The sequence below is a fragment of the Microtus ochrogaster genome, unplaced genomic scaffold (genome assembly GCF_000317375.1).
Source record: "Microtus ochrogaster isolate Prairie Vole_2 unplaced genomic scaffold, MicOch1.0 UNK49, whole genome shotgun sequence".
Taxonomy (NCBI): Eukaryota; Metazoa; Chordata; class Mammalia; order Rodentia; family Cricetidae; genus Microtus; species Microtus ochrogaster.
In genome coordinates, this window is record NW_004949147.1 from 859,690 (window position 1) to 875,334 (window position 15,645).

Here is a 15,645-nt window from a genome sequence, read left to right on the forward strand (position 1 = left end):
CCGGTCATGTGTACAGTTGTGTGTTCCTGGGGACTGACTGTTAGAAGGACATCCGGTCATGTGTACAGTTGTGTGTTCCTGGGCACTGACTGCAAAGCGCTCTGTGGGCCCTGTCACCTGTCAGCTTCATCCATACTTGGGACTTGATTTTTTCCTTCTTCTGCAGTTTCAAACAAACTTTAGAGTCAAACATGACACATATACCTATGACCACTGTAGCTCCTCCCGAGGGACCACTTCATGGACACTATCCTGCCTCACACAGCATACTCCAGGACCAGCCAAGCCCCGTCCCAAACCTTCCATTTGTAAGCATGTCTACAAACTAAATCTTTGTCTTTAAACAAAGCTTTAGCTTAGATATTTAATTAGGCGTAAATGTGTGTAGTGGGGAGATAGGTGCGCATAAGTGCAGTTGCCCTCAGAGGCCAGGAGGGGGTGTTGGGTCCCCTGGAGTTATCCAACATGGGTGCTGGGGACCCAGTAAGAGTGGTATAGGCTTGGGACTGGAGCAATGGCTCAGAGGTTAAGAGCAGTGGCTACTCTTCCAGATCTCCTGAATTCAATTCCTTGCAACCACATGGTGGCTCACAACCATCTATAATGAGATCTGGTGATCTCTTCTGGCCTGCAGGCAGAACACTGCATATGTAATAAATACATCTTCTAAAAAAAGATTGGTATAGGCTCCTAGTTACTGAGTCATAGCCTCAGCCCTGAAGTATTACGTGAAGGGCAGTATCTACACTGAATTACAGTTCTACAGGGGCCCGCTGGCCTGGAGCATGGGAGATGCAGGACATTCACTGCAGGGTAACATGGAAGTGTGCTATGGCTCCAAGTCCAGCAGGACAAGAAGACTCAGCATGGGTAGGCATGGTTACAAATGGAAGGTTTGGGATGGGCTAGACTGCTCCTGGGGTATGCTGTGTGAGAAAGGACAGTGTTCATGAAGTGGTCCTGTGGGAGGAGTCACAGTGGTCATAGGTATGTGTGTCACGTTTGGCTCCTCAGCAGTTCCATGAGACTGAAGGCACATCTGTCTCCATTTCACAGAGGAAACCGAGGCTGACCCAGTTCCAACATCAGTCTCTCTCATTTTTTCCAGGGAGAAGCTTGGCAGCATGGAGTCTGTTTATATTCTGGACCCTGAAGACGCAGAACTGCTGTTTTCACGCGAGGGTCCCTACCCAGAACGATACATTTTGCCCCCCTGGCTTGCCTATCACCAGTATTACCAGAGGCCCATTGGGATCCTGTTTAAGTGAGTTCTGAGTGAACCCTGTGTGTATGGAGGGTGTTGGAGGGGGAGAGAGTGGGTCTTCTCATCTTCCTGCTCCATGAGGCGAAAGATGGTGATGGTGGTGATGATAGGGAATTGTGCTGCAGACTTACGGGGAGGTGTCAGGCTGAGGTTCTTCATGAGTGGCGAAGGACTTTTCTGAGTTCTCACTAATTGCTTTAAACATGAAGTGCCTCTTTATCAAGCACCTGCTGAGTACCAGGTCTTGTGCCAGGTGTTGGCAGCACAGTGGCAAATAAAGTGGGGTCCTGACAGCCTGCCGGAGCTGTGAGAAGCAGCAAATCCTTCAGTGAAATGTAGACACTGTTTTCTACCAATCTGCTTGTTGAAAAATGTATTTATATATTGCTGGGGTTGAGCCTTGGCTCTGGTTCAGGTCCTGAGGCGGGGAAGGGGCGTTGGCACAAGGAAAACTTCTGACCACCAAGTGGATTGAACTCAAGTGGCTCTGAATAGTTCAAGCCATATTTATTTATACTTAACAGTTTTTCTTATCAGGCTTACATGAACAGCTTTATTATTGGCTCCAATTTTTGACTTTAAGAAATACATCATACTTTAAGGAATACATTGTAGTCTTTATGAAAGCCCCTGTTATTCCCCCTTATGCTTCCCCAAATACACTTTCCCACCCCCCTACATAACCATATTCCAGACAGAGAGTTCAGCATTTTTGCAAGCTTAACTAAATATGGAGACATACACATCCTGCACTCACAGCGCTTAAGTCAGCTGGCAGCTACTTGTGGTTACCAAGTTAAAAAGTAATAGACACAGGTACAGTGCTTTAAGAACAACAATATTCAAACCCAAACAATTCTCTCATGTCTGCAAGATGTGCTTTGATACAGTCCCCCTTTCTACAAGAGGGTCCCATGTCTCAATCTCTGTAAGAGGCAGACATTGATAAAGCTCCCTTTTCCCATCTCACTATATCATACTTCTTCCACCAATATGAGCTCCTGTGTATAGTAAAGATGAATCCATCAATTCCAAAGTTTGCATTGTATTTTTTCCTCTTGGAGCAGACCAGATCCTACCAATGATTCTATGGTTGGTGTCCAGGGAACTTCCTCTCAACAGTAGGCACTATGTGTATTCCTGAGACTTTTTCCCTATTCTGTGTGTGCATACCTTACTCTCCTCTCCACAACTGTGAGACATGGTTAATGTCCCAAGGGTTGTTTTCTCATATGTACTCAACTATCTCCATTGGGTCAGAAAAGTTCCTAGGATTAGGAATTCCAGATGAGAGACTTGAGAAATGTTAGCCCCCTGCTGAATCATAGAGGAAAATATTTGAGAAAGAGTAGAATTTCCAGAGAAAATTACAGTTGTAGCATGAGGCTGACAAAGTAAAACTGAAAAACACCCAAAGAATCAATAATATAATGAGAGAGAAAAGAGTCTGTAAGCTGCATGAATTTTGCAAATTTGTATGCTGTCCCGTGGACTAGTGAGAGTCAATTTCCATGTGTGCCTTGCCCCGAGGAAACCCACTGGAACGTCATGTGTTGATCTGAGACTAGGCTGCATATATCCTAACCATATATATATATATATACACACATACATACATATACATATATACACACACATATATACATATGTATATATGTATATATATGCAAACACTATATATGCATATAACACACACACTCACACACACATTTCCTCTATATAGCCTAGAACTTCCTACAAGTTGCTATGTAGACCAGGTTGGCCTCAACCCACAGACATTAGTATGTCTCTGCCTCCCTTAAAGATGAAAGACATGTACCACCACACCAATCATCACTGAAAAATTTAAATATGACTTGATCCAGGGCTGGCAAGGCCTTGGAGAAGCTGAGCTCTCTGGAGTAGCTGCTTCTCTCGTCAGCTGTGGAGGGAGCAGAAACCAGGCCTGTGTGTGGACAGTGCTTGGATCTTATCTCCTGGGACTGACTATTCCCAGAGACACGATGACTGTGATCCATGCAGTGTTTCTAACTTTAGGGACATATGCCACAGAGTAGTTCCCCCAGGAGACATGGACTAGAATGCTTCTCCTGTGAGAAAACATTAGAAAACTCAGAAAAACCAGGAAGCTTCCTAGCTGGTTGAGAGGGTGGTGGACAAGAAGGTAGCATGTACCAGTCACCATGTATGGACTTGGGTCCACAACAGAACTCTTCCGAAACGTAAAACTGAGTACAGAAGGCAAGTGCCCCCAAGTCTGATAGGTGTTTTAAAAATCTGGAAATAACTGTACACTTTTAAAGTATCTTTTAGGAGTATATTTAGATTCAGTAAAACCATACACAAAAAAGGGGGCAGGGACTCAGGCTAGGGAGTTCTCTAAGTGGCAAAGGTGTCCATGGGAGGACAAGGTAGGCTGGGGCCCTGAGTTTACAACATTCTTTGCGCCAAAGTTTTTATTTTTTAAATCCATGAATGTGTGTGTATGTCTGTGTGAGTGCATGCCATGTGTATACAGGTGCCCCTGAAGGCTAGGAGAGGACACTGGGTCCTTTGGAGTTATGGTACATGGTTGTGAGTTGCTCTACAGGAATGCTGGGAACTGAACAAGAACAAGAGCCATAAGCCATCTTGGCAGCTCACAACAACATTCTTAGACAACCCAACTCCCAAATTAGGGAATGAGCTTTGCATAGGTTGATTTTTTTATGTATGTCATGAATTGAAATTTTAAATAAAAATTATATTTATGTGTGTACATACACATGTATATGTGTGGACACATGCACACCATTGCACATGTGTGGTAGTCTAAGAATATGTTGTGGGAGTCATGTCTCTCCTTACATCATGTGGGTCCCAGGACTTGAGCTCAGATCTTCAGGCTTAGTGCTAAACACCTTTACCTGCTCAGATCCTAATCTCAAGGTTTTCATAAATGATTCTGAGTAGCTGGGGTTCCCAACGTAGTGAATTCTCAGATACTTTAGGGAGAAAAGGTCAGTGGGCTTCACCTGTGTGGGAATGAGAAAGATGAACAAGAAGGGTCTTCAATGGCAAGGCTGTGTAAGGATCAGAAGGCAGAGGAATACATGAAAGATGGGCTTAGAGGGGGGCTCAACTCAGACAACTCAGAGTTACTTCAAAGGAGATAAGCGTTTCCGGGTTCTTGGTGGTAGTGGGTGGCAGCGGCAGCTGTCAGTGTGGAAGACAGTTAGCTTTTGTTCTCTGTTGCCAGCTCTGATCCATTCTCCTCTCCTAGGCCAGGGAGGGTGGGGAGGGATCAAGAGACAACCGTGAATGTTGGGGAGTGGGGGAGACAGTGATGGTGCAGGCTCTGAAAACTAGAGAGCCCATCCAGTGCCTCTGCCAGGCCTGGACTCTGTGACCATGAGGTGGACGTGTATTTCCCCAGGAAGTCAGAAGCTTGGAAGAAAGATCGAATTGTCCTAAACCAGGAGGTGATGTCCTGCGACGCCATCAAGAACTTCATGCCCCTGATTGAAGGTGTAGCTCATGACTTCATCAAGGTCTTGCACAGGCGCATCAAGGAGCAGAACTCTGGAAAATTTTCAGGGGACATCAGTGATGACCTGTTCCGCTTTTCCTTTGAGTGTAAGGGTCTTACACTTGGCTGGAGGGAGTCGGGGCCAGGGAGCCAGCTTGCAGTTGTATGGGTTGGCTTCTTTTTTTTTGTTGTTTTTGTTTTTTTTTTCGAGACAGGGTTTCTCTGTGGCTTTGGAGCCTGTCCTGGAACTAGCTCTGTAGACCAGGCTGGTTTGGAACTCACAGAGATCCGCCTGCCTCTGCCTCCCGAGTGCTGGGATTAAAGGCGTGCGCCACCATTGCCCGGCCTGGGTTGGCTTCTTGAATATGCTCTACTGTCTGTCACCCGGGAGGTAGCCAAGTTCCTCTCGTCTGACATTCATGTTGTCCCCCAAACATAGATCTTCCATGCCACCATCCTCCAAAAGCCAGAGCTTGGCCTGGTCCTTCATGCTGCTAGTCTTCCCCTCCTAGAAACAGACCTCTGAGGTTGAGCAGGACAGAGGAGGCCTTCATGGTTGATCTGAGCTGGGTGTGGACAGACACCTAGAAGTTATTCCGACTGGGTAAGGTAATCAGGCAGCTTAGACCAGGCAACAGTGCATGCATGTGGCTTAGTGGAGGTCATGTGAGGCCTGTAGGAGATTTGGGGTACCCTGGGTATGAACTTGGCATTCAAATTCTTCATGTGATAGTTGAGAAAATTTGAAGGTAGTTGTGATCTTTTAGCTCTAACAAGATTGAGTCCTGGGTAACTCAGACTGATATCCCAAGTCTCTCAGCTCATGTGTGACATAGTGAATTCAGTCAATTACAAGGGGAAATCCCTCTTGGACAGTTTTGTCCTGATTCAGTTCATCCTGTACATGCTTCCCACAAAAGCATCCTTTTCGGGGCCTTCCAATGAGGGACCTGAGTGCTTGCTTTCATCCTTCGGGGTTCAGGTCTCCGTTTCTTCGTTTCTTCGTTGGAGGAAGCTGAGGAGCTCCTGTGCGTGGTGGGCGTGGGTGGAGATAATTCTGGGAGCTGAGGTTCTCATATAGCCAGGTTGGAAGGGGGTCTTCAGTCTCAGCCTCCCACTGCAGCCATCACCAGTGTTGTGTTTGGGGAGCGCCTGGGGATGTTGGAGGAGATCGTGGACCCTGAATCCCAGCGGTTCATCGATGCTGTCTACCAGATGTTCCACACTAGTGTCCCCATGCTCATCCTGCCTCCAGAACTCTTTCGATTCTTCAGAACTAAGATCTGGAAGGACCATGCGGCTGCCTGGGATGTGATTTTTGATAAAGGTGAGGACTCCTCTGGCAATAATCAGGAAATGGGGTCACCAAACAGAGAGTGCATCTAGCTGAATCCCTGGCCTCAGGTTGCCTCTTTGTTTCAAGATTAGTCAATGGGTGCTAATTTCCCACTTTTGTTTCAAGACTAGTCAATGGGTGCTAATTTCCCACTTTTGTTTCAAGACTAGTCAATGGGTACTAATTTCCCACTTTTGTTTCAAGATTAGTCAATGGGTGCTAATTTCCCATTGAGGAAACTTCTGGTGAGAGGGCTGAGTAAGGCTGACTATTGGAGGGTTTTTGTTTTTGTTTTTGTTTTTTTTTTTTTCTGGAGAAGGGGGAGTAAAGATGTCCATGGTGTTTCTTAACAGGTCTCATGACTAGGGGGTGGAGACATGGCTCAGCAGTTAAGGACACTTGCTGGTCTTAGAGAGCTTGAATTCTAGGACTCATATTAGGAGGCTCACAACTTCCTGTAACTCCAGCTCCAGGGGATTTGATGGGCTTTTCTGTCCTCCACAGGCGCCTATACACAATTACACACACACACACACACACACACACACACACACACACGACAAATACACATGTACACTTCATTTAAAAAAGTAAGCCCTTAAAAAAAACCCTTTTTAAAAAGTTGCTCGTTATCTATAGAGTTGATGGCTGGTGTCTGCACCATAGTTGTCTGAGTGACAGAAGGCTTAGGGGGAGAGCTAGGGCCTATTGAGAGGGGAAGGTTGATGGATAAAACTGCCTGGGGTGTGGGGACATCAAATGTTACCTTGACCATCAGTCCCTATAGAAGCTTGGGCAATCAACCAACTTTGCCCAGTCAGTAAAGTGCTTGCTTGCAAGTGTGAAGACCTGAGTTCAATTCCCAGGACTCATAGTAATGCTTGCTTGTACTACAGTTCCCAGTGCTGGGAGACTGAGACATGTGGCTTCCTGGGGTTCACTGGCCAGCTACCCTAGACACTAGGTGAGTTCCAGACCAATGAGAGACCCCACCTCAAAGAAACAAGGTCCTTGAGGGTACCTCTACATACATATGTGAACCTGCACACATGGGCTCTCTCTCTCTCTCTCTCTCTCTCTCTCTCTCTCTCTCTCTCTCTCACACACACACACACACACACACACACACAGTGGGGAAGATCAAGAATTAAATGACAAAGGCTGGAAAACTGGCTTGGTTGTTAAGAGTGCTGGCTGCCCTCCCAGAGGACTCTGGTTCAACTCCTAATCTACATGGTATCCTATAACTGTGTGTGACTCCAGGCCCAGGGATCCAGCACCCTCCTCTGGCCTTCATGGACATGGCACACACATGGTGCACAGACATCTGTGCAGGCAAAACAGTAACACACATGAAGTGAAAAAATTAAGGGAAAGAATTAAATGACAAAACAAATATGAAGGGGTTAGTACAAGAATGGAGGCTTAGTAAAATGGCTGCCTACTTGTAGGGGTTCCGGACTATCAAGCCCCTGGCACCCTCCCACCCTCCCACCTACAGGGAGCCTCACTCTGTTCCTCCTCCTGCTCCACAGCTGATGAATACACTCAGAACTTCTACTGGGACTTACAGCACAAGCAAGACTTCAACCAGTACCCTGGTGTCCTCTATAGCCTCCTGAGTGGTAACAAGATGTCCTTCAAGAACATCCAGGCCAACATTACGGAGATGCTGGCAGGAGGAGTGGACACGGTGAGTGCTGTAGGGCCTGGCATGGGCCTCCTGGTACCCACATGCTCCCTTCCCCACCAGCTGCCTTGTCAGAAGCACTGCTGTTAATACGAGGGACTGGGCACACTTGCATGATATGCTTCTCTCTCTTGGTGCCAGGCCCTAAATGGTAGTCTTTTAGAAGGATAACATTAAAGTCCTGCCATGAACCTGTTTGGGGAGGCCGCTTGTTTGTTCCCGACTGTCCAGACCTGAAATAATCACTCAGAAACCATATTATTTACAATATTGTTTTGCCAATAGCTTAAGCGTATTTCTGGCTAATTCTTATATCTTAAATTCACCCATCTCCACTCTTGACATCTCCACACCTTCTAAATGATTCTTATTTTGGTGTCTTCAGCCTCAAAGAGAAGAGTTAGCACAGGCCAACAAAGACCAATCGACCTTGTGTACCAGCTTTTACAGATGTTCTTTGAGTGATCAGATGATGTTTTTAGAACAGAGTTGAGCAAGAATATGACTCAGAGTTGAAGGTTGCAAAAAGACAGTGATGTGGTAGGAGACAGTGGGGGCCAAATTCTGGGTGGATCCTCCACCCTGTGCTCTTGAAACATACCAACCTTTTAATTTATCCTGTGTCCTGTTGCCCAACAGACACCAAGGCCCCGTGACACTGTGGGGTCTATCACGGTCATCTTTTCTTTATAGGTGAACAGTGGTACAGAGAGGTTAAACAGCTGGGCTGAGGCACACAGTTAGCAGAGTAGAATGAGCTACCTTGTACGCCTGCTATCCTGGGTATCTACCCTGTAGCTGGCCTTGGAGGCTCTGAGGTCAGTGTTTTCAAGGAGTCTATTTGCTTTCCGGGTAGATAAGGAATTCTAGGAACTGCCTTGGGGAAGACTCCTCAGTGTCTACAGGGTCTGTAGCTAGGGCACTGGCCTTGTATTGGAGAGGTCGTAGGAGAGATGCTAGGGGGGGCAGCAGGCACATGTCCATGGAGCCTCCATAAGTCCTGCAGGCTCTGAGGAGCCAGGACTTAAAGCCAAGAAGTAACTTGACATTGTTTCCACTTTTATCTCTGCTGGGAAGATAGAGGTGTGCATATTTAAACCTTTTGGATAGAAATATGATCCTTGACAATGTGTCTACAATCCGCGTCCTCTGCCCCAGGAGGGAGTGTGGTCCAGGCTGAGGCCTCTGTCTGCTTAGTCTGCTGACCTGGGTGAGTCTAAGACTGTGGGGCTTGAGCAGGGTCACTGAGGCCTCCAGTGGAAGACCAACGGCTGCAGCCTCTGCTTCTCATTGAAGTTACATTGTGAATCCCAGTACGTCTTTTGCACCAACTGCAGCAAAGATGGAGAACAGATCTGTGGTCTGGCTTAAGGATAGTTGAGTCTTGTTTTCTGTTATTGGGGTTAATGCTGAGACTTAGTTGTCTCTCAGTGACACCGAAGGAATGACAGTCATTTCAGTGGATAAATTTGTTTTGTTTTGTTTTATTTCATTTTGCTTTTTGAGACAGGGTTTCTCTGTGTAGCCCTGGCTGTCCTGGAACTCACTCTGTAGACAAGGTTGACCTTGAACTCAGAGATCTGCCTGCTCTGCCTCTCAAGTGTTGAGATGAAAGGCCTGTGCCACTATGCCTTTGACATGGGTAGACAAACCTTACAGAAGTATAAATGTGGTTTCTGGAAGCCTCTGGAGCCCTCTGAAAGAGGACATTGGCTGTGTAGCTCTGTTGGTTAGGAGATGAAAGAGAGCTGGGTTCACACGGGATGAAGGCAGAGGCAAATCCTGCTCTGAATATCCATCCCTTGGCATTAACTATTTTTGAGCCAGTGTATCAGGTAGCCCAGGCTGACCTTGAACTTGTGTAACTGAGGATAACATCCTGCCTCCCAAATGTACCAACGCACTCAGTTTATATGGTGCTGGGGACTGAACTCCAGACCTTGTGCATGTTAGGCAAGCACTCCATCACAAGCTCCCTACCTGGACACCAAGAAAACCTTAAAGATTGTCCTTTCAAGGGTTTTGCAACTGGTCTTGGATATGGGGGGTTGAGAGTAGAAGACAGGGAAGTTCTTTTTTTTTTTTAAATATTTATTTATTATGTATACAATATTCTGTCTGTGTGTATGCCTGCAGGCCAGAAGAGGGCACCAGACTTCATTACAGATGGTTGTGAGCCACCATGTGGTTGCTGGGCATTGAACTCAGGACCTTTGGAAGAGCAGTCACTGCTCTTAACCGCTGAGCCATCTCTCCAGCCCAGGGAAGTTCTTTAAGGTAGGTCATAGATACTGTGTCACCTTAAAGTGACGGGCCTTCCTGGCTTTTGCAATCTTTGTATTTCTACCAGACATCCATGACCCTGCTGTGGATCTTTTACGAGATGGCACACAACTTGAAAGTACAGGAGATGCTGCGGGCAGAGGTTCTGGCTGCCCGGCGCCAGGCCCAGGGCGATATGGATAAGATGGTGCAGTTGGTCCCACTTCTAAAAGCCAGCATCAAGGAGACCCTGAGGCAAGTCTAGCAAACCCATGCCTTCCCATCCCCAAGCCCCTGGGGAAGGGTTGCAGGGATGGGCTAGTGGAGGAGAGTAGGAATAGGAAGGGAGAAGTGTGGAAGGGGTGAACAGGACTGGGGAGCGAGAACTAGAACCAAGTCCTGCCTTAGTTCCTTCCTGTAGTCGGGGGCGGGGGCTGCAATGCTAGGTTGGTGTGGGAGTCAGGGTAGGGGATACATCCCTGTTCCAGGATCTGAGGCCATCTATCTCTGAGGGTCCTCTTTCTGCAGGCTCCACCCCATCGCTGTGACCTTGCAGAGGTATCTTGCAAATGATATGGTGCTTCGTAATTACAAGATTCCTGCCAAGGTAGGACTCAGGGGCTCTGTTAGTCACACAGAGGAGAGGAGGGAGCAGGTTTCAATTCTAACTAGATGGTGGTGATGGGGGCTTCTCTCTGGGCCTTTCTTCCTGATGCTGGGGCATTAGTGGGGCACTCAGATGCAGCGATCTCAGTTTGCGTGAACAGTAGTGGCAGTGGGCATGATGGGTAATGAATTCTGGAGTTCAGGGCTACAAGGCTAACCTGGCTGGTATTTCTGGGTTGAGGTATGGCAAGGGTTGAGAACAGCATAGGAAAACCCCATGGGTTCTTCCTTAGCTTTGTGTCTTCAGCCTTCATCAAGGTTCACAGAGGGGTAGGAGCCCTGTTTGAAGCTACACAGTGGGCAGAAGGCCCTGCTCTGTCCTGTCTTGGATAGCTGGGAAGCGAGGCTTGGAAGCAGGGTCCCAAGGAAGCTGGGGTTAGGGTTGTACTCGGAATGGTGGGGAGCTGGAACCACTCAGACTTTGTTACCTTGCTCCTAGACATTGGTGCAGGTGTCTACCTATGCCATGGGCCGAGAACCCAGCTACTTCTCCAACCCAGACAAGTTTGACCCAACTCGCTGGTTGGATAAAAGCAAAAATAGCACCCACTTCCGGTACTTGGCCTTTGGCTGGGGTATTAGACAGTGTCTGGGCCGGCGGATTGCGGAGCTGGAGATGACCATCCTCCTCATCAACGTGAGTGGGGCTCTGGGACATGGCATCAACATTCCTCCCTCCATCTCAGAATCCAGGGAGTGCAGCCTCAGGGCTCACCAATCTACCCCAACTCCCAGCTGCCTCCTCATTTGGACTAACCTACTTCTTACCTATCCGTTGACGTCCCTTGAACATCTATCTATCTGTCCACACTCAGGAGGTGAAGTGGGAGACGTTGCTCAACAGATTAGTTAAGGTCAAAGGTAAAGTCATGGAACAGAGCATGCAGGACCCATTTAGATGTGGTGAGAGTGAATAATTTGTGGCATGTTCTTTAGCTCATACTCAACATAACAACCCTGTACGTACAGATGTCGAGTGGGTGTGACCTAGGGGAGACAAATCCTCCTTTCCATTCCTCAAGCCTACCTCCTCTTCTTCAGGTGCTGGAGAACTTCAGAATTGAAGTTCAAAGTCTCTCTGATGTGGGGACCAAGTTCAGTCTTCTCCTGTTGCCTGAGAAGCCCATCCTCTTCAACTTCCAGCCTCTCAAGAAGGACCTGGGCACCACCATGATCAGACAGGGTGGCACTGTCTGAACTGCAGGCTGGAGTCACATGGGGCGATGGCCCTATGGGGGCCTTTGGGCAGGTGTCTCTGTCTCCAGAAACACCTGCTCCCTTTGGGTGGTTCTGAGCTCTCAGGGGCTACCTGCTTAGGTTAGCTGGGTCCTCCTCTTCTTTATCCACTCTCCTCCTTTACTAACCCAGAAAGTTAATAAACAGATGAACTCTGCAGAGTGTTTTCATTCCTAGAAGATCTCTAAGACATTCATTACCCCCGTGGAGATGAACCCTGATCCTTGGTCAGCAGTGGGATGAGCGGCATTTAGGAAGATGAGAAGCTGTTGTGCAGCCCAACTGTGATCCCCACCCCATCAGTTCAGGAGTTAGCAGAATCGACACTGAGATCGCTAAGGGATCTAAATGAGATCTATCAGGAGAGGCTAGTACCATCAGTCCAGCAGTTATCAACGGACCCAGGGAGCTCTGCTGTGGGGACAGGGTGGCCAGGGAGATGAGAGTAATCCCTGTCCCCCTGCGTGGAACCGCATGTGGTGAAACATCACACCACTAAGAGGCTGAAGTGAGGTGATGGGGCCTGACGACAGAAGGCCAAAAGGCTCCACACCCTCTGCTGCCCATCCTGTGGGCACGCCCCCAGTCTGTTTCCTTGCTCCAGGGGGGTGTATTCTAAGAGCACAGGATGGAGTCTGCTCAGAATTTGGTTTATATGACATCTGTCTCTGTCCAGATCTATCTAGACCCTCTGGTTCTATATCGTGCCATGAGCAGGTGCCAGATTCTTGCTAGCCTTTGGCTACCAGAGTCCAAGTCCTGTAGATAGGTGTGGAGGCCAGGCCAGCTCCAAACAGCAGTCAAGCTGGCTTGGTCCTTTCTAGTAAGGCTGAAGGTTCTGGGTCCACTCTTGAGCCCTTTGTTTCTCCCTAGTCTATGGCCCTCCTCCCATGTCTCTCTCTGTGTTTCATGCTGTCTTTCTCTCCTCTCATCGGTGACTCAGAAATTTCAATGCTGCAAAGGGCCTCCTTGCCAAGACAGATGCTCTGCATGGGATAGATGAAGAATGTGGAGGTCAGAGAGATTTCCAGTCACTTAGAGTCATCCAGAATGCTCATGGCCAGAACCCAAGCTAGCTGGGACTCCAGCCTTCATGACTTCCTGCCTCTGACTATATTTGTACACCATATCATCAACTCTGCCAGGCATGACAGGATATCCAAGTAGTGTCATAGGAAAGCTTCAGTCTTTCTGTTCCCAGGACACTTGGAAGTCCTAAGCCTGAATGAAAGGGTACCAGAAATGAAAAGGTATTGGGGATTGATGGGAAACATGGCCTTCTGTCTTGCACAGAGCTTGGCTTCAGGCACCTTATTTCTGGTCTCCATGGTCTCCTCAGCACTCTCCACAGATCATAGTAGTGTTGGCTTTCCGGGTCAGACAATAGGTACAAGGCAGCCTCAGCCCAGGGCTCAAGCTGGATGTGAAAATAGCCGCTGATCCACTGCCAGCTGCCGTGCTCCAGGAAAGAGACAAACACTTATTGAGTTCTAGCATTTACTAAAGACATCTTTGGGGTGGGGATGACTCCTCAGCACATGGGGAAGGAGGCCAGCTCCAGGCTCAGGTCTTCTGGGAGTGAAAAGTCTCAATCTTGGAGTTTGAGGGTCTGTTGAACTTCATGTCTGAGTTGGGCAGTGAGGGTTCCAGTTTGGAGGACTGTTGGAGATCCTTGGCCACTCCAGCACTCTGTGACATATAATATAGGGCAGGTAAGTGTATGCCCATTCCCAGGGTACACTGTCTTGGGGCATCTTGTGTGGTAAGTCATGCTTCTGAGGATCCAAACCCAGCAGGCTGTCGCATTTTATCACTGCGGGTGACCCTAATTCCTCTGGGTCCCTAGGACTACATGAGCTTGTAGAGGTGATGCTATGCTCCCTGAACGGCCTCAGGTTCTGTTTAGGGCCGGTAGAGCCTTGGCTGCAAAGTGCCGATAGATTGAAAGTAGGAGAATCAGGACCTTTTGCTGTAGGGTATGAAGTCTCCAGGGCTGGGCTTGGGGTGTGGGTGGGGACACTGATGTGAATGATCTACTTGTTCCTGGGAAGAAGGGAATGTGAATCTATCCCCAGTATTGATGTCATCTAAGAAGGAAGCTAAACAGAAATCTATTGCACTAGAAATTGTGTAGGAAGAGGTACAAGGTATTCTGCCCATGTATGATGGCAGAGTAGAGCCAGAATACTCTAGAAATGCCTGTGTAGGCCATGTCTCACCCATAGTTATCTCCTTGAGGTTTAGGACAACTAATGGGGAAGGGGACTTGTTGGCAGGCATTCCTGTCCCTTCAGACGAGTGGGGGAATGGAGGTCACTTGATTATCCAGTTTGTTAATGGTGGGACCTCAGCTCTAGACTTCTGATATCTAGCTTAAAATCTATCCCCCAAGTTTTTCTCGGAGCCTCGTGATTGGAGGTTAGGATGATTTTTTTTTTTTCGTGACAGGGTTTCTCTGTGGTTTTGGAGCCTGTCCTGGAACTAGCTCTTGCAGACCAGGCTGGTCTTGAACTCACAGAGATCCGCCTGCCTCTGCCTCCCGAGTGCTGGGATTAAAGGCGTGCGCCACCACCGCCCGGCTTAGGATGGTTTTTAACCTATCACCCAGGAACTCTGTGTCAGGGTGACTCACAGGCTGGTCTATGATGATGGAGTTTGACGGGTGTCCAAAACCATGTTGTTGCTCCTGAAGCCGTATGGCCAAGTTTTGCTTCTCTCGTGCCCAGTGGCGAGCTGAGTCCTCAAGCTGCAGATTTGGAGAGGGGGAATTTGGAGAGACAGAAGTTAGCACAGCTCCTCCCCAAGAGCTAGGACAGGGTCTGGGCTTGTCCTCTGGGAAAAGGCAAAGCCCTGGCAGTAGCAGAGGTGAGGAGTCAAACAGGCAGCCTAAGACACAGACAGATCTCAGCAGTCCGCATGGAGTGCATACTCTGAGCGGCATCCACACCGGGCTTCACTCTGGTCACAGACCAAGGCTGACCTGGTTACATAATGGGCCCTAATTATGGAGTTGTACATTGGGTCTTGACCCTACTTGTATACTAGGCATTGCTCCTGGCCAGAGGCTGCACTGTGAGCCTGCTCCAGGCTGATCAACTTCAGCATCTCACCTACCTGGTTTTCCAGGGACAAGATCCGACTCTGAGCTTGTTCTAGCTTGGCCAGTAGGTTGAATTTGTCTGAAGTACCACCCAGGAGATCCTGTGGGATCAGACGCTCATGTGAGACCCCATATGGGAGCTGAGGCTATAACTGAGGAAGCCCCAGGTGCTGCAGGAAAACCCAGCCAGGCGTGGGTTTCAAATTCAGTGGCAGACACAGCGCCTCAGTCCTGGGCCAGGGCCTCTGCTTAGCATCTGCATAGGGCTTGGTGTGCATTGTTCCCTATGCTGTTTCCCACTCAGATTAGAGACTCTGACGTCACATAGATTCCAGGCTGGCCTTGAACTCACTAATTAGAATAACCTTGACTTCTTGTCCTCCTGCTTCCATCTCCTGAGTGCTGGGATTACAGGCGTGTGTAGGTTTATGCAGTGCTGGGGATTGAACACAGGGCTTCATATATGCTAGACAAATACTTAGCTACACCCCCAACTCACACCTAATAACATTACCAGCTGCTTATGTAAAATGCACTAATGAACTCCCTTTAATACCAGGAGGCGGTTGAGCTGGGAGTCTTT

The 15,645-nt window shown here is 48.2% G+C and overlaps 2 protein-coding genes across 2 annotated transcripts in view; one reads left to right on the forward strand and one right to left on the reverse strand.

The window, feature by feature from the left end:
* Nucleotides 1-12,119, forward strand: part of LOC101995920 (cholesterol side-chain cleavage enzyme, mitochondrial) — a 15,122-nt gene extending 3,003 nt beyond the window's left edge. The window contains exons 2-9 of the mRNA XM_005369465.1: nucleotides 1,109-1,264; nucleotides 4,680-4,879; nucleotides 5,896-6,099; nucleotides 7,644-7,801; nucleotides 10,149-10,315; nucleotides 10,589-10,667; nucleotides 11,166-11,363; nucleotides 11,768-12,119. Coding sequence (XP_005369522.1) covers nucleotides 1,109-1,264; nucleotides 4,680-4,879; nucleotides 5,896-6,099; nucleotides 7,644-7,801; nucleotides 10,149-10,315; nucleotides 10,589-10,667; nucleotides 11,166-11,363; nucleotides 11,768-11,923 — 1,318 coding nt within the window. The 3' untranslated portion in view covers nucleotides 11,924-12,119. The remainder of the gene's footprint in view (nucleotides 1-1,108; nucleotides 1,265-4,679; nucleotides 4,880-5,895; nucleotides 6,100-7,643; nucleotides 7,802-10,148; nucleotides 10,316-10,588; nucleotides 10,668-11,165; nucleotides 11,364-11,767) is intronic.
* A 1,170-nt stretch (nucleotides 12,120-13,289) lies between these two features.
* Nucleotides 13,290-15,645, reverse strand: part of Ccdc33 (coiled-coil domain containing 33) — a 100,686-nt gene continuing 98,330 nt past the window's right edge. Inside the window, 3 exon segments of the mRNA XM_026777203.1 lie at nucleotides 13,290-13,651; nucleotides 14,595-14,708; nucleotides 15,077-15,163. Coding sequence (XP_026633004.1) covers nucleotides 13,526-13,651; nucleotides 14,595-14,708; nucleotides 15,077-15,163 — 327 coding nt within the window. The 3' untranslated portion in view covers nucleotides 13,290-13,525.